This window comes from Buteo buteo, chromosome 23 (genome assembly GCF_964188355.1).
Source record: "Buteo buteo chromosome 23, bButBut1.hap1.1, whole genome shotgun sequence".
In the NCBI taxonomy this organism is placed as follows: domain Eukaryota; kingdom Metazoa; phylum Chordata; class Aves; order Accipitriformes; family Accipitridae; genus Buteo; species Buteo buteo.
This window is the reverse complement of record NC_134193.1, coordinates 21,214,775-21,241,077: the sequence shown is the minus strand read 5'-3', so window position 1 is coordinate 21,241,077 and position 26,303 is coordinate 21,214,775. Positions and strand designations below refer to the sequence as shown.

The following is a 26,303-nucleotide window of genomic DNA, read 5'->3' as shown; positions in this document are numbered from 1 at the left end:
TAGCAACTTAATAGAGTTTTGGTAGGAGTATGCAGTTTTCTGTGTACAGCACAGATCCAGCCTGGGAGAGCAGCAGTGAGCTGGTCATATGCCTTACTACTAATTAAACCACCATTCCAGTAGGTATACACATATTCAAGTAAAAACACAACATGATGTAATAACACACTGTCATCCAGCGAACTCAACAGTACTTTGCAGATTTAATGCAACATATGAGCTGTAGTGGAATAATTTCATCCACCACTGGGGCACATTGCAGCAACTACTTAGCAAGTAGTAACAATGCCTGTAGTAAAATCACTATATCCAAGGCACATGAGGCACAGCTAAACCAGAATGGATTAAGAGGTCTCTATTGCCCCTATTAGCCATATTAATTTAAAGATCCCAGTCTTAACTCAAGGTTCTGTGATATGGTCACAGGCATGTGACTGACAGTCATACTCCTACCAAGAGCACAAGCAGATCAATCCTTTGACACAGCAAGATCATTCAGTGAGGCACAGTGAAACTATTCATGACTAGAATTCAGACAAGACAAAGGCCAACAGTTTAGAAGGAGATGTCACAGGATCCTGAATGGTGCATTAAGATGTCAGGGATTGTTTTATGCTTCCACTGTGATTTTTCTAACTGCGGCTCTATATTGACTACCAGTAAACGCTTGCAGTTATTGAAATCACAGCACCATTCCCTTCTGGCCTGTGGTGTTCCTTAGAGATTTCTTCCTAAAATCAGGACCTGCCCAGTATACGGAAACTGATGTGACTTAAATGCATGGAAAGAGACCATACAGAGAAAACCAGCCACTTTTCAGGAACACCCGCACTGCATATTACACACAAAGTAATTGCTCTTATTTCATCTAGTTCAACTAAAAAGTAAAAATAAATGAGATACCAAAATAGCGCTGAAGTCAGATTATTCTGTTTTATGCATATACCAAACTTCTCTTATGTTGTAAATGAAAAAGCATCTCGTTACTTTAAATAAAATAATTAACAGCAATAATCCTAAAAAGAAGCTTCCTGCTGAACAAGTTTCAAAATATGGCAAAAATCAGACCAGTGGGGAGTCATAAAGCAATATATCTGTCACAAAACTTCAAAACAAAATCTGTATAGCTTCTTGGGGCTCCCTCATGTTACTTTAGCTATGACTAACAAGAACAGATGTACTTGATATGAAATTGTCCTGCTGAAGCAGTAGAAATAAAAGTAAAATATTTCTTTCACATAGTGTACCAGAAACTGTTCTATTATCAGATAATCAGCTGCTCGACAAACATTGCATAGAGGCAAGCAATAAAAGTCATTGACTAAAGAGCTGTCTTGACAGCTCTAAAGAAAGCTTGAGTAAAAGCTTCTAGAAGCAGTGCTTTATTAGAGAGATTTACTAAATATATCAATATCCTCTTAAAAAGTTTATCATCATATCTAGTAATTTAAACATAGTTACCAAATTTATCTAACCTTCTAACAAACTAGAACTTGTCAAACCAGTTAGATAGTCAGAGGCCATAGTGGTTTAATTATTTCTATTTTCTTTCTAAATAATGTTATTGCTGGCCTTATGGGGTAAACTTTTTGCTGTAACTCTCCTATTCTACTATATAATACTGCACATAATATATTTGGAATTACTGTCAGAATTTCAGCTCAGTCAGGACTTGTAGTTAACCATACTGATAGTGTGGATACAATTCCTAAAATATATGGAGGCAAACACAGAAGATTTAGATGCTAAGGAACTATACCCTCCATCACAAGGCAGAGAGTCTGAGCTGCTAGGTGTAAAGCATGGGTAATCATTAAATTCAGTGACCCTATGCTTAATACAACCTTGTTAGTAATTTGTAGTATGTGTCTGAAATCAATACAAATTCCTTCTTTAACCACCTGTAAAATGGGCATAATAAAGCTAACCTCTCTGGGGATGTAGGAGATTTCACTCATCAGCAGAAATCCCAGAACATGTTCCATAATGAACAAAGCAAAAAGCACTACTTCCTGACTGGATAGGACTTTGTCCCGTACTGCCATGTCTGTGCCTTGCTGGCTAAGCCTGGGTGGGAAGAAATTGCTTCCACTACGACAGGCAGGCACATTCTCCCCCTTTCCCAGTTTCAGACTAAGCTGTAAAATGAACAGGTATGTATAAAACAGGTGATACCTTCAGCCACCTTTGGACTGTCTCCCTTTCCACTGCCTAAATAAGTGGATAATCTCACCAGCAGTGATTGAAAGGTGGTTTCAGATAACTCTGGCCTTAATTCAGAATTTGCAAAAGTCGCAACTCCATAGTAGTTTGAGGGAAGCTTTTCATTTTGTATCTCATATTTTGCCTAGAAGCATCCCTCTTCTATCCTACCAAGTTACGAGGTCAAAGATAATTATCCAGAAAAGAATTTCCTCTTGCTTAAAGTAATTTAAATTTGCTGCAATGACTATTTAAATGCTGGAATGAGCCACAGCATTTTAATGACTTTTAGGAATCCCCCCCCCCCCAAGAAATCTGTCACTGGTTCCTCTTTCACAGCACAGCTAAAAAGCACACAGAACTGCAACAAAGAAACTAGCTTTTATTGACTAGTTTCAAATTCATTTAAAAAAGGGTCTATTTCCGACAAATGCCAGGCATACTGCACTCGACAGATTTGCATCCTGTGATACAGGATGTATCCTCACATATTCCAGGTAAAGATGGATTAAGGAGGTTTGTTTCTTTTTGCACATTAATGAAACATCTCACTACACCTCAATCAGCTGTTCTACTGTTTGCTGCTCCTTTACATCTGCCTTCATGCTTCCTCCAGTTCCCATGATATAACTCATGATCTCCACTTCTGGTCTTTCAATTTTTTAACTGATTTGGCAGAAGTAATTGAGCAAATTACTTTTGAAAAGCAACTGCCTCACGTGATAGCTTTCTCCCTCTGTCTGAACATGTCAAGGATGCTAATTGCAGGGAAAGATTTAGCAGACAAACTCTGGAAAAGATGAAAGTTTACGAGCTTGTACAGTTCCTTATAAGACATGGGACACAGAAAGAAAATGAGGGTAGAAGAATACAAAAATCTTTGGGACTGTCAGTGGTCTCACTAGGTCAGATTTCAATGCATATGTATACTTCCTAGTTTAGCTCTTTGCTTTCTTCTTTCCCAAGAATTACTTGATGCTCTCAGTATCTTCAAAAATGTATAGGATGCTGTACTGATTAAGTTTTCTATCTCTGCAATCAGACTATAAATCAGGGAAGGAAAAAAAAAATCTCTTCTAACTTTGCATGGTGATAATTAATCCTTTTCAAGCCCTCTGCCAGCAATTTAGGTTTCTAGAATCCTGCACTGGTATCCCAAATTCTGGGGAGAATGCATACAGCAGTGAAATGAGAGTGGAATTATGAAGGCCAGAAATGTGCAATACTTGTGGGTTCATTTTTTTCTTTTGAACTGTGAATATGTCATTGGGATAATTTCAGCCAGTTAGCTTAAACAGTCTCATAGAGCTAAAGCGATGTCATTATTTTACATTGTTTAACTGCTGGCACCAGCCTATTTCTGTTTGATTTTGTATAATGGAGACAGTAAATTTTTCTCCCATTAAACCACTGTCACTATCTTTAAAACTATCTAAACTCCTATTAATTACTCCTTTTATTTTGCGCTAGAGCTCCAAACACCTGGTGTTCTCTACTCAATCCATTTCAAGTAACAAAACAGACTAGTCAAAGCAAAATTACTTCATTTCCAGTATCAAGAAGTTGTCTGAGAATGAATAATCCTGTACTTTAGGGTTGCTTGGTAGCTGCTGTTGGGAACAGTGCTCTCTACATTATTTTCCATGTTATTCTTGTGACACAGTATTTCATGCATCCCCCAAAGGAAAGTAGTAGCAAACGTGAAATAGTTCAATAACAGATGAAGAGCCAAAGCAAGAAAAAAGATACTGCAGGTACCTCTGAGTTTTCTGAGGAGGTGGGAAGAAAGAAAATTCCTTGAAGTGGAAACAAATTTCTACTGTTTTCCATATTACTCTTAGATTTAAAGCACCAATTCAGAAGAAAATCTATACTTAGTGTAAAACAGTCTAAGTAGTTTCTGGAGTGTGGGTACAATAGTGACTTTAATTATCTCAGTGAAAAACAAATGACGAATCACAAACACACAGGCTTTTAAAGTGCCATCCAGAACTACCTACATCATTCCAGATTTGTCACAATGGTCTTCAAATCTCAAGAAGAGTTCTTCCAAAATTCCAAGTATTAACTTAAGACAAACATATTTTTTTTTGTGTGTGTAATATGTTCTTATTTCTTCTTTTGAGACTAAAAAAAAGTATAAGTTAATTTATGCTTTTTTTAAAAAGGTTTCTCTTATATTTTGGGTGAGGTTGTTTAATAATTTACTCACATCTATACAAGAGAAATACAGTAAAACAGGCTATTTTCTGCATACCTACACTGCATTCCAAAAGTATTTATTCCATTACTACAATCTCTAGAAACACCTTAGCTGTACAGAGATTTTACAATACATACAGAAGGTGCAACACATATAAAAGTGAGAGTCAGGTCCCTGGGCTTTTGTTCTTGGCTGCTAGAGCCATCTGTTGCTTTGTAAGAAACCATCACCATGCAGAAGGGTATGATTCCTTTTGTGTGAGAGAAGAGAGACAGCATTTATTACTATTCAGATAGCCTTAATACAGTATTTTTCCTCATTAGAGTGAAAGTAAAAATACATATGGTATTTCATTTGCTCTGACAGTCAATATTAGAAGACAGTCAAAGATGAAAATGTCTCAGCCTCAACCAATTCTAAACATGACCATATGCTATTTTCATAATGAAGCTATTTGTATGGCCCATGGAATTGGGAAGGAATTAATCACAGCTAGCACAAGGTGCCACTGACTTCTGAACAAAAACTTGATTAAGTGAAGATCAGTCTCTGTCGTGAACTACTGAAAGATCTGGTAGAAAGTGAGGATGAATAGATTGTACATAATGAGTTCTAAGGCTATGAACTGATCTATGTTGATTAAGAAAGTGGAATCAAAGCGAATAAAAGCATGGACAGAAATAGCACAATGGCTTAGTGAATCATAGGCTTCATCTCTGACCAGCATGTTTCACTTATGATACGATGAATAAATTGTACAGTCTCAGCCAGTCATCATTGCGCTACAGTCCGTATCACAGTAATTGTACAAAGGATGGTTCAGCACAGCGTAGCCAGAGGTCCGCTCGGCAGACTACCAGGAGGCCACTGGCAGAGCTGTGTGGGAATCACAGACTGGAGTAACGTGGCTCAGGAGGTGAGGGGAGACATTTACCAGCAGAGGTGACCAGGCAGAATGAGGAAAAGCAGAAATGTCATGAGCCAGGACTGGAAATCATCAGAGATGCATACGGGAAATTTCCACAACCTATGACCAACTCCAAACAAGATGTTAATGCTCTCATAGTCAGACTAAGTACAAATAATTAAATAGTTCAACAGCAGCTGAATTCGGAAACATATACCAATATGTTGACTGCCGAGCTGGAGCTTCTTACCAGCAATCAGTCCTAAAAATTTTATCATTAAAGGCAATGATTAAGACAGAAATGTCACCTTACATTTATACAGCAGTTTTCATCCTGAAGCACTTCATTAACTATCTTTCCAAAGATCACTTTGCAATACTGATTTTGCTGTATTTATTGCGTCTACCCAAATCAGAAAAGAGAAGCAGATTGTACTCTTTTTAGAATCTCATCAGATAAAACCTTAAACTGCAGTTTCCATAGAAACACATCATGGGTCTCAGTTTCTCTATCAAACCTGTTCATAAACTTTCAGCTTTACTTAATGCTAGATTTTTCAAAAGCACCAATTAGCGCTCTCATTATTTAGTGCTCTTCCAGTCTTTTGTGCTTACATTAAAGAAAGAAGTACAGCTAGACACAGTTGAACCATGTCACTGTTACATGGAGTGTCTTGCTTTCAACTTTATCATTACATTGCATCTCTGAGGTGGAAAAGTAGTAAAGGGAGTAAGGGGCAGTGATTTCATTCACCCCCACACAGCCTGTCACACCAGAATTCATGCTCACCAAATTCTAAGGACAGCATCTGAGCTATGTTGTCATTGTCCTAGTGAGATACAAGCTTTTATTTGTGGAAACCTGTGTGACTATTTCTAATTGCAATATGAATCTGAGGCACAGATCTGCCTCACTGAATGAAACAGACTGATAAAAGAAAAAAGCAAGAGATGAACAACAGCTGCCAGGGACAGGGGAGCAACAGGGAAAATAGTATTTTTTTGTAATCTAGCAAAATCTCTGAGTGTCAGCCAAGTCCCATTTGCACTTAAAATCTCCTGTCAAAGGTTGTTATAGATATTTGAGCCTCATATGAACCCTGACTTTGGAAAAAAACAATGCCATGCAAATGATGAACACAGGTCTGGGACATTTTATGAACACTCTGACACAAGCATATTCTGTATAAAAATATAATTTTTTTAAACAAAGAATGATGCTGTGTTTACAAAAGGTGTAAAACCAATCTGTACTTTAAACCCAAGGATTACCTAATCTTTTCAAACACTCCATTTTGCTTGCTGTTGCCACATGGGTTTCCTTCTACAAAAGCACACAAATATTATGGATTCCTTGTTTTGGCTCATAATATTTCTCCCATTTTGCACATCCATGGGTATTTGGATGGTCCACAGATGATTTAGTCATTTCACAGATCACCTTCCAATAGGCAACAGGCTTAGTACTGTCCATGATAATGTTAAATGTTCTCTACAGTTGACCTGGCACTTTCCCTCTGTATAAGTGGTGAGGCTTCTGTGAGTATGGAAAATAAACACCACCATGTGCACTGTTTTGCAGTCTATTAACATGACTAATACCACTCGTCACACTCTACTGCCACTGACCCCCAGCTCAGAGTCAATTTTGTTGTGAATTACAAGTGAAGTGATACAAATGTTTGTCTTTATTTCCTTAAAGTTTCCTTTAGTTCTTTTATGAATCCAATATAGTTGAATCACTGCTGCCAGAAATGTATTTGCAATAGAAAATGTCCTCAGAGGCTTTGTTACTTTTGTCATCAGATTTAAATTATACTATTTGTCCTGAAATGCTTTCAGTACCTTACACAGTTATTCTATTTTAAAATATAGAACTATTACATACACAGAGTGAAATATGCACCACTTTAATATCTTTTTCTTTCAGTAATATAATCTCTTATTCTGCAACTAACTCTTTCAAGCATGCCAGTGTCTTGGAATGCAGTTCTGCTCCTAAATTCTAGGGATGCAGTAGTTACAAGCACTAAAACCTCCAGGCTATCTAAATGTGAGACAAACTTGTAATTTCAGTGACATACTACATGAGGATTTCTTCTGAGACTGGGTTTCTTGAATACTAAAGTGACATTCCATTGCTGCTTTAAGGCACCTTGATGACTCTGACTTGTTCTAGCAAGTCTACTTTTTTTTTTTATTTATTACCTAAGGCTTTTTCTGTTTTGTTAAACACAAATTTTCTCTTTTGCCAAACCTACAGAAGCAAAGAAATCATTATATTGAAAAATCAAAAAGAGCACTGGCTGGCCAGATGAATTCTGGGTAAGACCATAAATGACAAGTAAAACCTTTGCGCACATGACTAGCATATGAAATGGCAAAGGGAACAGGAAAAAGGTTTCACAAGCAACTTACCTCAGAGCAGTGGGAAATTTGCAATTGTTACATCCTTTTTTTTATTATTATTCTTGTTTTTTTTTCTTTTTCTCTGACAGTTCCTTCTGAAGGGGAAGTTCAACACAATGCCAACAAAACTGGTTCCTACATTGCTCTTCCCATAGCAACCAGCCAAAGAATGAGAGGAGTGTGGTGTGAGGAGCAACAGATAACTCTAACCTGGCTCCAGGGCCATGACATGAGTTCCTAGACTGCTAACAAGTCATGAAAATTCAGTCCTCTACCTCTCTGAACCATAAGAAATACTTCAGAAAAAAAGGAATTATTTCCAATATATTCTCTGTAGGCAAATATCATCAGGAAAGACAGTTTAATTTGACTCTGATTTCTATTTGTGGACCCTCATATCCCTTAACTGGATGTATGGGAGAATTTAAAGGAGTTAGTTTTGTAGAATTTGCTAGATTTCTAAAACACATATAATGCTCATAGATAGTTTGGCAGTAAAATAATTTGCTGAAAGTTTGACCAGATTTTCTTTATATTTTTAATAATGAAAGCATGCTAGGTCAAAAAAAAATTATGTATATTATCTTACATACTACTTTAATTCAAAGCTCAAGTGACCCCAGCAGCAGCAACCGATTGGAGAGATAAGACTGCTGTAGATCCCTATTCTTACCTGTTACAATACATGTACACCGATTACATGGACTCGGGCTTCCTTCAGGACAAGCTTTGCTCTGACTGGTCTTTTATATGTATTCTGTAAGAGTAAGCAACATAAAAATCATGAACATCCCAGACTCAAAGATATTTTAAACAATTTATCTTTTAATATGGGAGAAATCATTCTGTGTAAAGAGACACGATTTTTAAAACATTCCTATTTGGGGATTATTGATTCCAAAATATACATATTCTATTTCCACTGAAAACAAATAATCCCATGATATAAAAATAGGCAACTAAATGAAATGCAGACTTTTATAACGTGGGAAACATTTGTTGAACTAGCATTCTGGTTCTGATTACTTTCAGATGTTTTAGGAGAAACTGATTCAAAGCAGTGTTTTTCAGAATAAAACTAAAATATACGTAGACAGACCTACTGCAAATGTGTAATGTTAAGTAAAACAGTTCTCCAGAGACCTTGCTCCAATTCAAAATTCAACATAATATTTAAACACATATATAGTAAGAATATAGTAGATGTCCTAACAAAGTTAAGTTCACCCTTAAAAACTCTGAATGGTAAACAGCGATGAAAAACAATGTTTGTAAGAGTCCCTTAAAATTTATTGTAAACTGGGAAAAGCACAATAAAACAAAGCACAATAACACACCTCGTTACCAAATTGTCATGCAGAATCCCTGTGGGAAGCTGACAACACGTAACACTTCACGAGCTTAGAAGAGCATGTATATAACTGAATTTTCACATAAAATTTAGTATAGTATTAGCACCTCCAAATGGAATTCAGAAGCTAAACATTCCACATCCAGCAACTTTTTAAGGTAAAATCAAAGACAGTTTCAGGAATAGCCTTTGATATTATTCCATCATCATAATGGACTACAACTTACTTTACTATAAGAAAGGGTTTTAAAACAAAGACTGACATGGCAAAAATCAATATACTTAATACCTGCTTCAAACAAGACTGTCACTGGTAGTAGTTGTGGTTAATATCATGCTGACATCTAATGGTAGTGTACAAACACTGCTCTCAGTTTTTTCTACTTAAGAAAAAAAATCACAGATTGATAAACAACATAAGGTAAATAAATATACTGATTGTAGACTATTTCCCTTTTGAGAGATAACAGAAAGCTGCCCGCAGAAGAAATAGAACAGGCATTTCCAAGGCAGATACACCTCACACAAATGCTCTTTCTAATTAACTGCCTGCCAGACACATTAGAATTCACGGAAAGATTAAAGAAACACAGGCTTTACTACAGAGTAGTACAGAGGAGTTAATGTTGACAAAAGCTTCCATATTTTAAATCAAACTGACTTATGTAAATGATAAAGGCAAAATCCAGTAAAATTATTCTCTTCATAAGGCCCAGAGATTAATAAACCAGTTTTCAAGTCCACTGTTGCCTTCTAGCCAGACAAAAATAAAATTCTTTAATTCCTTTATTTATTGAACCAAAAATCAGAATGAGAGGACATTCAGATATTATTATTCAGTAAAGGTTACATTTTTCATTTTTCTCTTCTCATACCTAGTCTTTTAGTATTTCACAAGCCTTCACAGTCTGCAGAATGCATCTGATTTAACTCTTTCAACTCAGATCCCCTGAGGCATCTCACTGGTGGTAAAGGACTTCTGAGTTGCTACAGCTCCTTGTTATTAATTCCTGATGCTTTTCTTAACCTCACACTGGTTAACTTTCCAGAAATTACCTGTGTGAAGCACATAACAGTAGATGGCAGCAATAACCCACAGAAGAGGAGTATCACTGCCCACCACCGCCCTGGGGTTTTTCCAACTTCACTGGCAAACACCCGAAGACAGTAAAATAAATGGAATGAGAGCCCATCTAAAATTAGATAGAAGGCTCTCTCCTCTTTGAGCAAAATGCCAGCATAAATTTGTACATAAGTATACAGCGTGTTGCTGAGATATTGCAGCTTTAGATGAAGTAAGGTTGCCAGATTCATGAAGGATAAAGGTTTTAATTGCCTATTTTTTACTTTAATGACAGGGCAAATGAATTGGTGCTTCCTCTCCTTTGCTGAAATAAGGTATACCAATGCAGTACCTTTGTAAATGCTCAATTCATATTAATTTTAAAAGCACTTATCATTGGCACCAGCTCAGATTTTTCTAGTCCCAGATTTGCTATGGGTGACAAGGGTTCATCATAGCTTATCTACTCTGTTTTCACAGAACCTGTTCCTCTCATTTCAAGCACATCCTTCTTAATCATTGTTGAGACACTCTAAGCAGTCTATTTGCCAGAAGACCCTAAGGTCAGCAAAAAAGAAAAATAAAACTGCAGACACTCTCAACTTCCTTATAATATTACGAGCTTCAATACCCTGTATTCTATTGTGTTATGTTCCATTCTACTGTAAATGTATTCTGATCAAAGTTGTGCAACATGTGCTCTGACCAGCCACCTGTCTGCATCACAGCATCCCCTGCCTGAACAATATTATGCATCTGATTACTTCATATATTGATATCCCTAGAAGGTGCTCCCATGGAGAGTTAAATGTGATGCTGCTTTCATATATAATTGTCTCCATCCCTTGACTTCTTCCATTAAAGGATGGGAATACATACATATCTTTGTTATGTTTATGGTAACTGGGTGATAGACTCTTTTTCTCCCACTTCTTAGATGCTTATTCTAAATGCATTGCTTTTGTTTTAAAAAGGAAGACAAGAAAATGTGGCTCAGCTCTGCTGTTAACATACATGCCATCTTATATACTATTTTATGAGATTTTTTTTAATGAAAAATTTTAACCACATTTTTACATGATACAGAAAGAACCTCTACAATATGAGGAACAGGATCCAAAAAGTCCAGATTGATAGTCATCAAAATTTTTGCGCTGATGACTTTTCAATCGTTTCTATAAAAGAAACATCGCAAATTTTTCCTTAGATACTAACAATTAAAAGACTGTATTCCACAAGGTACTTAGTAATTCATTTTCCAAGTAACAAGGCAAAGAACTAGGTGATATTGTTGTCCTTGGATCTGGTTTCTTTGGATGAGGACTGAACTGTTTTCACACAACGAGACACCCATTAATTTTCATTTAACTATAACATCAAGATATTTACTACTCATGGTCAAATATTAAATCACATTGCAAGCTGCTTCATGGTATTTGACAGCTGTATGGAGATGACAACTTGAGCCTACATAAGAATGATTCTTTATCGGTTCTCATTTGGACAGCTCAGAGGTTCTCTCTTCCTTTTACATATTTCAAAGAACAGTCCTACATGTTAAATATACACAGCAGTTTTGGACATTTTAGCATTTTATTCCATCTTTCTTATGGATGGTTTGCATGGTAGGGAAATGGAAAGAGACATGATGAATTTCAGAGAAGTGTGTCAGTGAAATTACCTTAAACATTAGCTTGCAACTGCAGTGCTCATGGTTAGACATTTTAACAGGTCAGTAAAACTGCTGCTGGCAGAACCACTTTCATCCTAGTGGTTTATCCACTGTACCTACTCAACAGATAAAGAAAGACATAGCCTACAAAGTTGTTTAGATTAATTTTGCAAGAGTATAGGTAAACTCACACAAAATTGTAGACAATAGAACGAAACAAAATATTGAGGAATTACTAATATCATAACAGCAGGTGTCAGCACTGATAAATGCATTAATAGTAACTGTTCACAAGCATGTAAGTAAAGATAAAGGACAGAATGGAATTTTAAAAGGTTGTAAGCACTCAGGGATCTTGAGACAGACTTAGTCATTAGTCTCATATACTGCTAATCCGGATCATTCTGAAATCAGCTAGCAAAAGTGTGGTAGTAGGAGTTCATGCCAGCAATAGAAAGACTGTTCATTAGGGATCTTACTCTCACTGGGAGAAAGTGGTCTTTCACCAATGCTGTTCATATCAGTTGGAGACTTCAAGAAACAGGACTACATTTCAGCATTCAGCACTCCACTCATACATTCTTCTCAATCAATCAAGCTGCCTAACCAGAAACTTCGCTCCCCTGGTACATAGCGGAAAGCAAAATTCATGCTGCCTCCAAGGAGGAGTCTAACCACAGAATAATATCAACACTTAAATCTCTGTGTGTTCTAGTAGTCTAATACCATTCTTTGTTCATAGGTTGCAACGCATTTTACAAAGAAGCTAGCAATTACAGACTATCAGTACAGCAATGCAATATGATAGATACAGGTTTGTACATGCCTCTCCCTGCCCGTTAATCACCAATATCCCATACATTAATAAAGTTTAAGGAATAGCTGTGAATCATGTATAGTCCTCCTAATTCAGCCTAATAAGAACTCAACATTGGAACTTTTTTCAAATGTGACAATCTTTATGACACCTGGTATGTAATGACTGTATCCTTGTCTCTGTGGGATGAAGCTTGCAGAAAAGCAGCAGAGATCACAACTTTGGTGTCTTCAAAAATGGATGAAAGGTCCAAACTCTCCATGGGTGTCCTGCAACAGGTCAGGAAGAAAAGCAGTAATACATAAAACTTGAGGGGGATCTTTGAAAAGCAGGTTTTTTCTCTTCAGGATTGTTTTAATTCCCTACCCGTTTTGGACACATGCTTCAGCACGATCACAGAAAGAAATATGGTGTGCATTAGCATATTACTCCTCAAATGGAGTGGTTAAAAGGTAAATCTTACCCGTTTAAAAGCTGCTCCTTACTCACTCTTTCACGTGAGACCATACCTCAGCCCTTAAAACCCATCAACTTTCATCCCTACGTTAAACCACGCGTGAGGCCAGGGCGCAGCTCGAACTCCCCTTACCGCTCCCTACACGAGGGGCTGACGGGGACCTGCTCACCTCAGGCGTTCCGCTGCCCGCCCGGCCCGCTCTGCTCTCGTTCCCTCGCCATTCCCTCCTTCCTCACACTCCTGTTCCCGCTCCCCTCCTCCCGCCCGCGCTCCAGGCACCGCTTTCCAGCTGCTGCCCGTCCCGACAGGGCGGCTGACCGCCTCCGCGGCCGCCCCCTCCGCATCCCCTCTGGCCGCCTCGTCTCCTCAGGTGGCGGGCGGGAGAGGAGCGAGGGGGGGGGGGAACGGGGGGGGGCGGCCACGCAACGCGCAACCGCCGCGGCTCCACCCTCGCCTCGCGGGGCAGGGCGGGGCGGGAGCGCGGGGCAGCCGGGGCGCGGCGCGGGCAGCTCTGAGGGGACGGCGGCAGCGGCCATGGCAGACCACGAAGCGGGGATGGCGCCTAAAGCCCGCCGGGCGCAAGGTAACCGCGGCAGGGGGGAGAGGGGCTGTCCTCAAGGGGCAGCGGGGGCACGGGACCCTCAGCCGGTCGCTCTCCGCGGGCTCCGAGCCCCGGGGCGCTTTCCTGTCGCTCTCCGGTTTTGTTGGGGGGGTGGTTCTTTTTGTCGGTTTTAATTATTATTTTATTTAGTCGCTGAGGAAAGTTTGCCGATCCTTCCCCAAAATTAATCCCGCGGGAAAAAAAAAAAAAAGGCGAGGAGCGGTTCTATCTCGCCTCCCGGGCAGCCTCCCGCCTTCCTCAGCCCCCAGCAGTTCCGCGGCCATTGCCGAGACCGACCGCCCCCCCCCCCCGCCCCGGGCCCCCTCAGCGCAGGCCGGGTCCCGGCGGGCGGCCCCTCCGCGGCTTCCCCGGCTAACGGTCGGGTGGCGGGACCGGAGCCCCGCGGTTGGCTTTGCCCAGCAGTGCCGCAGTTCCCGGCTTCGGGTCTCTGTGGAAATCGCCCACGGGAAGGAGAGGAGTATCGCCGAGAGTTGGCCCCGCTCGCGAAACTCGGGTTGTGCGTTTCGTTTTCTTGTTAGGGAGCTCGGATCGCTAAGGGGAAAGCTAAACAAATAATTAAGAGCAGAGGCAACAGAAGTGATCCCCGAGGCACTGCGCCAGTAAATGAGAGCAAAAAGAATTTGGCTGTTTACACCGCTAGTGCTTTTCACTTGAGCAACATGTGGGATAGCTGTGACTGGAGGGAGTGATAAAAGTCAGTTGTGTTTCCTCAAGCGGGGCAAGGAAGCTGTAGTTAATTTTTACTTCTTGGTATCATTACTCTAGTGGAGTTTGGGCCTTTCGGTTAGTAGGTGTGAGTGTAACCTGGGTCAGAAAGTTTTGGAGACGATGCACTAAAATAACACGACTTAACAGGTTCTGTCACTGGAAGCTGGAGTGTTTTCTTGTTACTTCCGTTGTTCAGAAACAGACTGCGGAAAAGTCATGATTTATTTTACGTTTTTGTCATTTGCAACTGGAGAAGGAAGTGTATTTATAAGATCAGTTTATATGTGAAGGCTTTGGCTGGGTAATCTGAGTTGTATAAATAACTGTAGATCTATTTGGGCCCCATGCCTAATGGCACATGCTAGTTCTTGTATCCTTGGAGAGGATCTACATTTCATTCTGTAAGTATGTTAGTTATTAATACCTAACAGTGGTCACTCTGATGCTAACCTTGTCTGGGAATCGGCAAACCTTTCACTTTCCATGCTACCAAGGTTGTTTCTTCTGTAGTTACTGTGTGATGTGTTGTTTTGGAGGCTAAAGCTGGCTACCAATTATTTTTGTCATAATAAAGTATCTATAGAGTAAATGGCATTATACAAAATTTTGGTTATTAGATGTAATGATTTTGGCTATTTCTCATGTGAAATGCTTTGAGAAGCACCTGAAAAGACATTTAGTTCTCTTTGAAGGTAGTATTCCTTATTATTCCTGATCGCTTGCTAATTAACAAACAGTAGAGTAACACCCTTCGGTCATTCTCAGACTATCCTGGATTTGACCAAGCAACATGGAAGTGGAGATCTCTATCTAGTATTGCTTGCCTTGTATTCAGTCCAGTTGATCTCCCATATGCATTTTGTTTTAAATCTGGTGGGTTGCTTGCACGGTTGTGGGCGAAGGTCCCTTCCTCTCCTCATACCTAGGCGTCTGGCACATTCTTGCTGTTTGACAGTAGTGATGTGCTTGTTCACATTGTGTAGTCTTTGTCTTTGCAGAAGAAAATAAATCACAAGTGAAGTATATGCCGCACCTCAAGCAGTAATGAGAACTTCCACTTTCATCTCAGCCTCCAGCACTAAGTGTTTATTATAAATTGTTAATTCTGTTTGACAATCCAAGTGATAATTTCATGCTAAAGTAATGGTAATTGTTCCAGTCAGCCTTAAGGGATTGAAGGCTGATTCAATTTTTTTTTTTTTTTAATATTCTTTCTCCTTGTGGTTTATTTCTTGAAGATGTACATAATCTATTGCAGACTATCCACAAATAAGATTCCTCTGATTAAATTCCAGGTGAGAGTTTTTAATACCTTGATAATAAGAGAGCAAGAATATTGCAAGTGTTTGAACTGAAGCTGTGTGGGTATATGACAGTTCGGTGCTTTAGAAGATCAAGCAAGAGAGGACTGAAGTTGAGTAGCTAGAGCTACTGCAAGTTTAAAAAGAAATGGACTTTCTGCTGTTGGTGCCTCATCAGCATCTGCAGCATGGAGAACTGCTTCAGACTGACTTTTAATTAAGTCTTGCAACTCTTTTATGTCAATAGTTGCTTTTAAGTCATAGCTATTCATGATAGCTGAAGTTGCAAAGAGAATTTATTAAACATTTGTATTTAATAAAATATTAGAATACTAATATGACTTATTTTCAAGTAACTGATTTATTTTTCAGCTTTCTGGTTTTTATAGCTCATATTCCAGTATTGGTATGGCTAGTTCAAATGTACTTTTTTAGACTGGAATTGATAATTCCTTTGCAAATTTAACATCTCCCACTGTAATGGAAAATTTTTAATTTTGTTCCACATATGCTGCCTTTAGCATATTATTCCAACAGCTAGTTGCATATATCTGTTAGCTCAAAAGAAACTATACAGTTTCTAAGAGAAAAGGTGATGGTTATTAATTGCTTGAGATTAGAACCAGGTTTTGCTTTTAATCAGAGGCCTAGCTGATACCTGGTATTTCTATGTTTAATCCCTTGGAAAGATATCATAATTTGCAATTCCCTAAACTCTATTTGAAATAAACTTGAAGCTTTAAAACCTTTTAAGGAAGGGAAAAAAATATGTATGCATATCTAAAAGAATGTACCATTTCTGAAACATGGACTTCGAATGTTAATGGTAGCATTTGGTGAATCTGTAGCACCCATATTTTGTAAGTAGTTTGACTTTTAATTAATTACATGAGTTCTAGGGTGTGTTTTCCCCATTCTTTTTAGTCTAGTTGTTAGAAAATTATGTGAATGCTGGATCTCCAGAGCTGAAGGGATTCTCTTTGTTAACGTGAAATGATCCAAAGTCATGATGTATCTGACATTACTGTGTGAGCCTATGGCAGTCAGTGCCATAGAGGATGACTGAGTTGATGGAGGAACAAGATGGGTGGAGGTCCATCTTGTAATGAAACAAACATTGTCTTCCTACAGGGAAAGGAAATAAACTAGGAAATATGAAGGGATTGTTCTTTTTAAATATATATATGCATTTAAAAATATTAAAGGTCAGATGAAAAGTTAAGCAGGACTGCTAAAGAAGCGATTGTGCTGCAGTGCAGAAGCCTTCAAGTTGCACAGTTGCTCAGGTATTTTTGCATTTTTAATTGGTTGCCTTGATTTGCACACCAATGGCCTGCTATAAATTCAAGTTGTGGGCTTGTCTGTTTCTTAACTTAGAAGAAAATTCCAGTGGAATGGTTAGAGATGGTGGAGTTGGGCTTGTTCTCGTGTAAGTGGGACTTTGAGCATCTTCTCACAGCCAGCAGAGAATAGTTGAAACAGAGTTGATGTGCTCATCATTAAAGAATATTATTTCTTAATACAAATTATTCCTGTGATTAATAACAGTTCTATGATTAATAGTAACAGCTGTAATATGATCATTTGTCTTTTTCTTTCATGATTTTCTAGGCCTTGTCTCTGCAAGTCATAGTGCCTTTAAAATGAGGGACAGCTCCCAACCACAATAGCAGTGGAGAAAATGCAGTGTACTTTGTATGTTTTGAACATAATCTGAGTTTTGGTGGTGTCTGGTTTTTGAAGCCATTACATTGTTTTTTGCATTGCTTTTTCAGCAGCTGCATACATTACAGTATATTAATATTTAAATATATATCCCCAGCAATTACTGTTAATGATCATGCATCTGTTGTATGAGCAAGGTTTTGGGTTTGTTGTTTTTTCTTTGGGAGGAGTAAATTGCATTTTTCCTTACGAGTTTAATTATATAATGGTATCAGAAATGACACATGGGGAGTCTGGCTTAGGGAGAAGCAAAACCCACTTCTCGAGTTCCCAGGCAGAGCTCTTGCTACAAAACCATTTTTCCTTATTTCTTACTCTAGTTCTCTTTAGCTAATCTTGAATGCTACAGATGCAGCTAAGAAATAAAAGACAAACTTTCTATTCTTGCTTTGCCCCTGGATCACAAAATATGCTGGAAGTCTGTTTTCAGTAGTTCTCTAGTTGTTTTGTGGGGACTTAGTGAAAAGAATATCTCTTTGAGCTGTCCTTTGACACTGCCTGCCAAAAACAAAGATATGTTTGTCTCTGTTAAAAGGTTCACATGGGATGGGTGAAAGAGGGCTGGGAGGTGGTCTGCTGTAGCCAGCACCCAGTATGGTGTAAAATCTTTCTTTTTTTGGCATGTTGGTTGGGCAGGGATATGCATCATCGGTGAGAGGTGCATCTGAGGCTGCGAATTACACCTGCACCATCTCTGTTGGTCTCATTTCAGTACTGTTGAACTAGCTGCTATTTAGAATCCAGTATCAATGAGCCTGACTGAGAAATCTGGCAAGAATGGCCCATTGATGAAGTTATCCAAGTCCCACGAATGAGATGTTCAAAAATCGCAATAAGAAAGCTCATTCCACAGATGCCAAGCATGTTTCTTGTATTTCATATAGTTTTTCACAAGACAGCATCTCTCTTGCTTTTTGTACTGTGAAATATACCACATGATGGGACAACAATTGTTGCTAAATAAAGCGTGCGCTTACTCAATCTTGAAATTTTACATTATTTGAGTTGTGACTTCTACCTTCATGTTCAATAGGGAAGGAAATGGATAATTTTTTTTCTATGCTGTAGTTCTGGTAAGTGCAGGTAGGTGGTTGGTGGTGAAGACTTGATGTTAAACTGTAGAGTAGAACTGAAGCAGGATCCTCAGCTCCTTTAGGTTTGTAATAGTTATTAAGTAAAAGAGAGGGGGAGACTTTTCCTCCCTGTCAGTGTAGATTGTGAATACTTTTTATGGTTTTAGGTTGACTAATACCTTGTTGCGAAATGAAAGGTAATGTTCCCTTCACTAATGAGTTTACAGATGTTGCTTAATGCTGACAACTGCTTAATACCGATATGCATAGGTAATGCATTTCCTTGACTTTCATAGAAGGCCTGGAAGTTACTCCTTTAATCTGGTATTTCCACTATGTAATAACAAACCTGTGGGGGAATATGTTTAGGTAACTTTCCATAGAGGAACTTTAAAATGACGCATGATATGGCCCGTCCTTGAGGGTTATTATACTGGCGTGTGACAGGGATACGAATTATAGGTAAGATAGCCAGCTGGCTTCAGAAGCTTTGAGTAACTTCATAAAGTTCAAGATACTGTGTGAGACAAACTGGTTATTCTCCACCACCTCCATATTCCATTTTACTTGAAAGGCTAGGAGTACCTTTAAGACCCACAATCAGTGAAAAAGAGGACTGGAAACTTCAGTATTGGTTCCCAGTTATTTTGCTGACTTCTATGACTTTAGTCAAATATTGCAGATCTAAATTTGCAAAGAATATACTATTATTTGCTATTACTCACTTGCAAGGTTAGCAATATCTAGTGACTGATCTGTCTCACTTCTCGCTTTATCCAAGGCATATGCTGCTAATGCCGAGTTCAGTTGCAGGCACTACAAAATGCTTAGTCATGTACCTGGTTGTTAAATTCAATGGATATTTTTCAAAATCAAGATTTTGCTTTATAATAAAATGGGTTCTACTTAAAATAACTGGTTAGGGTGGAGACTCAGAGTCTTATTTCTAACTGGCCAGTTTTGTTGTACAAATTGAATTGTAGTTTTGTTTGGTGAATACAGAAGACAATTCATTATATAATTCCAGGTAGAACTAAACTAAAACTTCCAGATTCTTTATTGCAATTTCTTTCTAAGCAAGGTGCTGAATGCAGTCTATTAGATAACAAGACTCCAGTCCTTTAAGTATTTGTCGCATTTATCAAGTTTATCATAATGTTTGCGTATTTGCAGCACTGAAAGGGGGTATTTACAGTTCAGCAAAATCAGGAAGTGTGGTCCTGAAGCAATATTCGTTCATCTGAATGTGAGAATTGTGTTTTTTTTCTAAGCTTTGTGGTGCTTCTTAGCACTTCGTACTTTTGGCTTTTTAAAGGATGGAGTGAGAAGGATGAATTTCAGTATCTCCACAGTAGGAACGCAATAGCTCTGAGTTCTTGGTTTCACCCTGGGATATCCCCAGTTGGCAGTGGGCTCCTGGCAGCCTGTTAGGAGTCTTAGCTGGCAGGATAAGAAACTTCCTATAGCTTTCTGAATGCTTCCCAGCATGTCTGCATTTCGTCATGGCACACTGCTTTTTTTAGCTGTGTAATATTTGAAACCACTAGCTCTTGTTGTTTGCTGATTCTGGAAATACCTTCAGTTGGTGTCATTTCATGACAGAGAACTGTCATATTCATTTCCTAAGCATAAGGAGTCTTTGGCCAAGAAATGCTTTGTAGAGACTTTCTTTCATGTCCAGCTAATCCCGTACCTCACCTTATCCTACTTCCTAGATAAAACAGTTCTGACAATTGTCATCTTAGATCTGCACCTATGACAACTGGAACATAAACCAAATTCTAAATGTCCTGTCACCAGAATGGATAGGCTATGGGGATATTTGCATTTCACTCATTAAGCAAGTGTTGCTCTGACTTCCTTAGACAATAAAAGAACAGGATTTCTACTGCTGCCTATTGGTCATTCTGCTAGAGAAAACTGGGGAAGAGGGAGGCATTTGAGAGTCTATACATAAATGTTACTTGGACCACATTCTGCCCTCAGCTATCTTGTGCAACTTCTGCTTTCATTTTCACTAGTCTCTAGAATTTGGCTTTTAATTTGACTTCTGATCCAAACATAATGAGTTTGGCCAGAGGAGTAGTGCTAACAGTGGCTTATCTCAAGGAATATTTAACATAAATATTGTAGGCACTTCCTTTTACAGGCAGTCTTGGTTTTAAAAATCTGAAAATTTCTGCTCTTTTCTTGCAGATGAGACTGATACTGGCCTTGGTTTGTGTGGATGGATCCTGGTGATCACTTCACTTTTTTTCACCGTTATTACATTTCCTGTATCAATCTGGATGTGCATAAAGGTAAAATTGTTCACTGCTAAGTTGGATTAAAACTTTAAGCAATGCAGATGCTTCCTGGTGGTTATTATTGTTCTCTATTTTATGTATTTGTTTTAAACACAAATTAATCTAACGCTATTCTTTCTTGAACTATAGCAGACCCCAATATTTCAGTGCATTAATCTTCAGTGCTATTACAGTATTTAGTCAAAATGGGTTTTGCATTGACATCTTTACTACATCTGCCCAGTTGTCATTAGTATATAAGCTAGTTTGGAAAATCAGAATAATTGCAAGAACACACAATTACTCTTGGAGGACTGATTTTAATTTATTTTTTTCTAAGGAGTTCTCTCCCTATATATATAGTTGTGTAAATATGAAGTACGTAAACCTAAATATATAAGTATGTGCATATATGTGGCTGTATGTGACAGATTCATAGAGACTGTATCATCTGTGATCACTTCGAGCTTGATGTTTTCAGTTTCCAGACTGGAGGAAATAACTCCTACTTTGTTTTGGCTAATATACAGCATCAGAATTAGAGCTGGGAAAATCTCTGCTGGGTCACATCTACTGCACTTTGTTTTGTTGTTGCTAGGATATTCCTGATGGCTACTTCTAGTGCTTGGTCCTGCCCAGATGACGTGCTCTTGCTTCTGCTGTTGATAGATGGTACCACAGTCTGAAGAATATTTCTTGTGGAATATCATCCTGATTGTTCTTTCTGCTGTTTGCTTTTTGACAATAAAGTTTAGGCTAAAATTCTCCAAAGCAGCCAGTATAGAAATGTATGTTACATCTGAGACTCCAGACGGTCTTAGACTACTGTATATATAGTTTGGAATCCATTACATGGTTTCGGGAAACCCTTGCATGACATCCAACTATTTATTGCAGATTATAAAGGAATACGAGAGAGCCATCATATTCAGACTTGGACGCATCTTAAAAGGAGGAGCAAAGGGACCAGGTATGTCCTGGAGAGCGTTCTTACTTAATATTTGTTCTAATTAAGTCATCAGCAAAATAATAGCTGTCTAGAGGCATTGCATTAGATTGGCAAATGGATTTCTCAAGAATTTTGTAACTTCCAGTGAGAGGATGTGTTATTTTACATGGAGAAGATAGTAAACTAATTATCTGTTTGCGTTACCCAGATCTCCTTAGTTGATGCGTGGTCTTCAGGTAGAATCAAAACCACAGAATGTAAGGGGAGGAATAATGGCATCAAATGTGCTATTTTAAAAAAGAAGTTTAATATGTCAGTTAAAACCTGAATGGTCTGAAAGCCTCGATGTTCTTCAAAAGAAATAGAAGCAATTAAATTATTTGATAGTTTTGAAAAGTTTCCTGTGTATAGTAGAAATTCTGATGAGATCTGAAAGAATGTTATTTTCAGCTGTTGCTCCTGCTGCTCAGAGTGACAGAGAGGGGCAATAGCTTCTTCCTGCATTTTCATCGGGGTTTTGCAATACTTCCACATTGCTGTAAAGTTGAAGAATTACAGTAATCCACCAGAACAAAAGGAGGTTGATAGTTTCTACTTACCAGAATTAGGCCCCACCAGTAACTATGTGGGACAGATTTTCAGAAGTAGCTGTTAAGAGTTCTGGTTTTTTTTCCAAATGTTAAAGAGTTCTAAACAAGTTAGACCTGAATAAATTGAAGTTTCTCAGCATACTTTTTTGAAAATCTTAGCCTGGTTTGAAGGCCACTAATGAACATGCTGCTGAGCTCGGTACAAAGAAGGCTATATAGCTACAGTGGTTAGGCTTAAGCTTATTTCAGTAGCAAGTTTCATCTTTTTTTAATGACCCATTTTCACATCTTCTTGAATGGATTTTTTTGTACAGGTTTGTTTTTTGTCCTGCCCTGCACAGACAGCTTCATCAAAGTTGATATGAGGACCATCTCTTTTGATATTCCTCCCCAAGAGGTGAGTTTGCACTTGCCTTTGTATCTGCTGAAGTGTATGCAGAATTTTTTGCACTTTCTTTTTCCTTTCCCCCTCTGAGTATTGGGTAGCATGTAGTTTTAATATAGATTTCTTGTGCAGGTTCAATGTATTGTGAAGAATACATACATCCTTTAGTAATACCATTCTATAAGAGAAGATCCCTGAAAGAAAACAAATTATGCTGTCCTCTAAGGAACAAATAAGATAACTTAATACTGTCTAAGAGCTAGAATGGGAGGGGTTTGGAATGAAGACTGCTGGACTTCATGCAACATCTCTAATTGTTTCTGTGAAATCTGGAAGATTCCCAGAAGCAGCAGTGATCTTTCCTATGCCAGTTTAGTTTTGCATCTAGATGTAGAAAGTAGCTAAAATAATGGGATGAAATTATTATATACATCAAATGCTATTAATAGCAACTCTGGGTAATGGTCCACTCACGTGGTGTTTTGCGTACGTGTTGCTTCGATGTCCTGCTATGCGCAGGAACATTACAAAGATGTACTGCACCTAATGTCATCTGATGTCTTTCAGTTTGAAGGTCCTAAAGAACAGAAAAATTACTTTTATTTCTAGTCTGTTTTTCCTTGGACATCTTAATTTTTTAGCAGAATCTCTCTACAGCATTAAGCTAGCTGAACTCAGTGATGCCAACTCAATGGATAACAAAAGAATGAAAAACAACTAGCCGTCTAAAAATAAGTTAGTGAACAATTGTATGTTGATGATTATAACTGTATCCCTCATGTCTCATGTATTTTGCAAGACAAAAATGCCTGATGCAACCTGTCTGGTGCATCTGTTTCCTGTCATATTTGCTAGTCGGTTTATTGCTCATCATTAGTTGTAGATTTAGACAAATGGCAACTGTCATGGTACACTGTAAAGGGTAATTGGTAGAAACCTAATCACTGGCAGGCAAATGAGCTTGCAGCTGCTGATGTGCCATTAGTGAAGCCATCAGTTCTACAGTTTTTCTTTTGGCTTGATTAAATTATGCTTATGGATTTAGGTTCGTTTGTTTTCAGTGGGTAACAGCAGAAATACATTTTTATTCGTACAACATGATTTCTGTGCATGCTACTTATTCTTTGTCTATCTTATGCTATTATGAAAAGCCTGCTAAAATGGTAGTTTGGGGAAGGACACGGCAGGTAAGTCTTGAGGGTCAGGTAACTCACATGTCCCTCTCTTGTTGAATAACATAATAGTAATTGTCTAACATGGAATTAGGACACCTCATCCCATGGTCGTGCAGCATATTTCAACCTCTTTTTAACTTAACTTTAAAATATAATTAATATTAATGCTTCTTTCTCTTCTAAACCTTTAGGAGCATCTGTCTTTATCTTTGCAAGTACATCTTTTGCTTAACATACAAGTGTTAAATTCAGTAAATCACCTGAATCTAGCTCTGAGAATGTTCACAAATTGGATTTCCTGTGCAACTTGTCAAGAAATCACCACATACTCTTTTAGTAGCACAAGGTGGCATTTCAATCACAAGTACCTCCAAGAAGGACAATGAACTGCCAGATAATAACAGAAATATTTCTAATTAAATGTTGAAGTAAGGCTGACACCCATGCAGCTGGCCATTGGGATGGGCAAAACCAATTTTGTCAGTAGCTAGACATACTTCAGTGAAACCTTCCAGTCTTTTCTAAAATGTCTCATGGGTACGGCTGTTTCTCTAAGCTTCATTATACACTGACATCCTTTTTTACGAAGTTTCTGCATTCCTGTAAAGTAACTTACACAGCCACTGCTGTGCTAGACTTTCTGGCATTGGCCATTCTTATGTTATAGAATAAGCAGTAATTGAGAACTGCCTTCAGCTACAGTCACACCTGCAGTATGGGAAAATCTCATTTATGATGTTTCTTTGACTGTGCAGCTGAAATACACTGCCTCTTCCCTAGCCTGCTTTTTTAAATAGGTTGCATGTTTTGCCCTTGTTTTGTGAACTGACATACCTGCAGAGTTGTCTTGCTAAATCAGTAGTTTTGTGACTGAAGTTAAATACAAGTGAAAATCTAATGTGTCCTAAATTTGCAATTATACTCATTATTAACCTTTTTTCTCTGTACAGAAACATCAAATGAGCCTCTCATAAATGTTTCCAGTGTGTGCTCTTAACTGGAGTGCTTTAACCCATTTTGAATGTAGTGGTCCAATACTCCTATCTCTGCATTTAAACAAAATAACTTTGAGTGCTAACGTCTTGGAGCCTTTCCTGTTACCCTGGTCCTTCATCATGCATACCTCTTGCATTTCTGTGTGGTCAATCTGCCTCTTACACATCTGTTACTAGAAGCCTCACCAAAATACAGCAGCGGGACTTGCCTGGTTATGAGCAGACTTCGGCCTCTTCAGGGATCTGCTTGGTAGAGTAACATGGGATACAGTGAATTTGAAGAACTGAGTTAGAAATAACATTATGGCAAAGCTAACAGAATTTATTTTTCAATGGGAAGTGTTCTAATCCTGTATTTAGTCTTAGCTTCGCAGAGCTATACTGGAAGGTTTGTGCATCTGAACATAGACATGTTCACATGCAGCATATGTGTATAAGACCTTTTGTTTTCAAGATAGTTGCTTTATCCTGGGAAAAAACAGGAGTTTGTCGAGTAAAACAAATAGAGAATTATCATTATATTCAATAAATACATGCTTAATTATTATATGCTTTCCCCATTGCTTTTTAGATCTTGACCAAGGACTCTGTGACAGTTAATGTAGACGGAGTGGTTTATTACAGAGTTCAGAATGCCACCCTTGCTGTAGCAAATATCACAAATGCTGACTCAGCCACCCGTCTTTTAGCACAGACTACTTTGAGGAATGTTCTGGGGACCAAAAACCTTTCTCAGATTCTCTCTGATCGTGAAGAAATTGCACACAGCATGCAGGTATGAGCAACTTTACCTGAGCAATCCATCAATCAGTTAAGCAGCAATCCCATAGATAACTTACAGGTCAGGATTTATTTTACTTTTGAAGTGATAAGCCAAGTTGTGATTTGGAGCTTTAGGTAAAACCCAATCAAGAGCTATTGGGATGCCATTCTGTATAATAAAAATGAGTGACTAAAGCAATAATGGACTGGTGGGGCTAGCAAGTGGGAATGAGGGATACAGGAGAGGAGGGCTTCCCTGGATCATTATGTCAATACTCCGCTGTTGAAGGAAGTTATGCTGCGGAATTCCTTCAATATATTAATCAAGCTCTGGGGGTTTTTGTTAGTTTACAACAGTTATGCTTTTATAATTATCAAATCATAATATAAAAACAAAAGCCCTTAAAGTCCAAGAATTGTAAGATAATTCATTTGGTTTGTTGGTCATTCTTCAAATTTGGACATTCGTTTGCAGCCAGGTAGATGGCTTAACTTAATTGTCCTGCCTTATATAGGCCACGCTTGATGAGGCAACGGATGATTGGGGCATTAAGGTGGAACGTGTGGAGATCAAGGATGTGAAATTACCTGTCCAGCTGCAAAGAGCAATGGCTGCAGAAGCAGAAGCTGCCCGGGAGGCGAGAGCTAAGGT

General features: G+C 38.4%; 1 protein-coding gene and 1 long non-coding RNA gene across 2 annotated transcripts in view; one reads left to right on the top strand and one right to left on the bottom strand.

The window, feature by feature from the left end:
* The window catches only part of LOC142044054 (uncharacterized), a 51,747-nt gene extending 38,711 nt beyond the window's left edge, over positions 1-13,036 (bottom strand). Inside the window, exons 1-2 of the long non-coding RNA XR_012654190.1 lie at positions 12,776-13,036; positions 8,395-8,478 (exon numbers count right to left, since the gene is read on the bottom strand). This is a non-coding gene — a long non-coding RNA (uncharacterized LOC142044054). The remainder of the gene's footprint in view (positions 1-8,394; positions 8,479-12,775) is intronic.
* A 9-nt stretch (positions 13,037-13,045) lies between these two features.
* Positions 13,046-26,303, top strand: part of STOM (stomatin) — a 17,430-nt gene continuing 4,172 nt past the window's right edge. The window contains exons 1-6 of the mRNA XM_075056079.1: positions 13,046-13,664; positions 20,707-20,810; positions 21,693-21,765; positions 22,649-22,731; positions 25,461-25,664; positions 26,167-26,301. Coding sequence (XP_074912180.1) covers positions 13,061-13,664; positions 20,707-20,810; positions 21,693-21,765; positions 22,649-22,731; positions 25,461-25,664; positions 26,167-26,301 — 1,203 coding nt within the window. The 5' untranslated portion in view covers positions 13,046-13,060. The remainder of the gene's footprint in view (positions 13,665-20,706; positions 20,811-21,692; positions 21,766-22,648; positions 22,732-25,460; positions 25,665-26,166; positions 26,302-26,303) is intronic.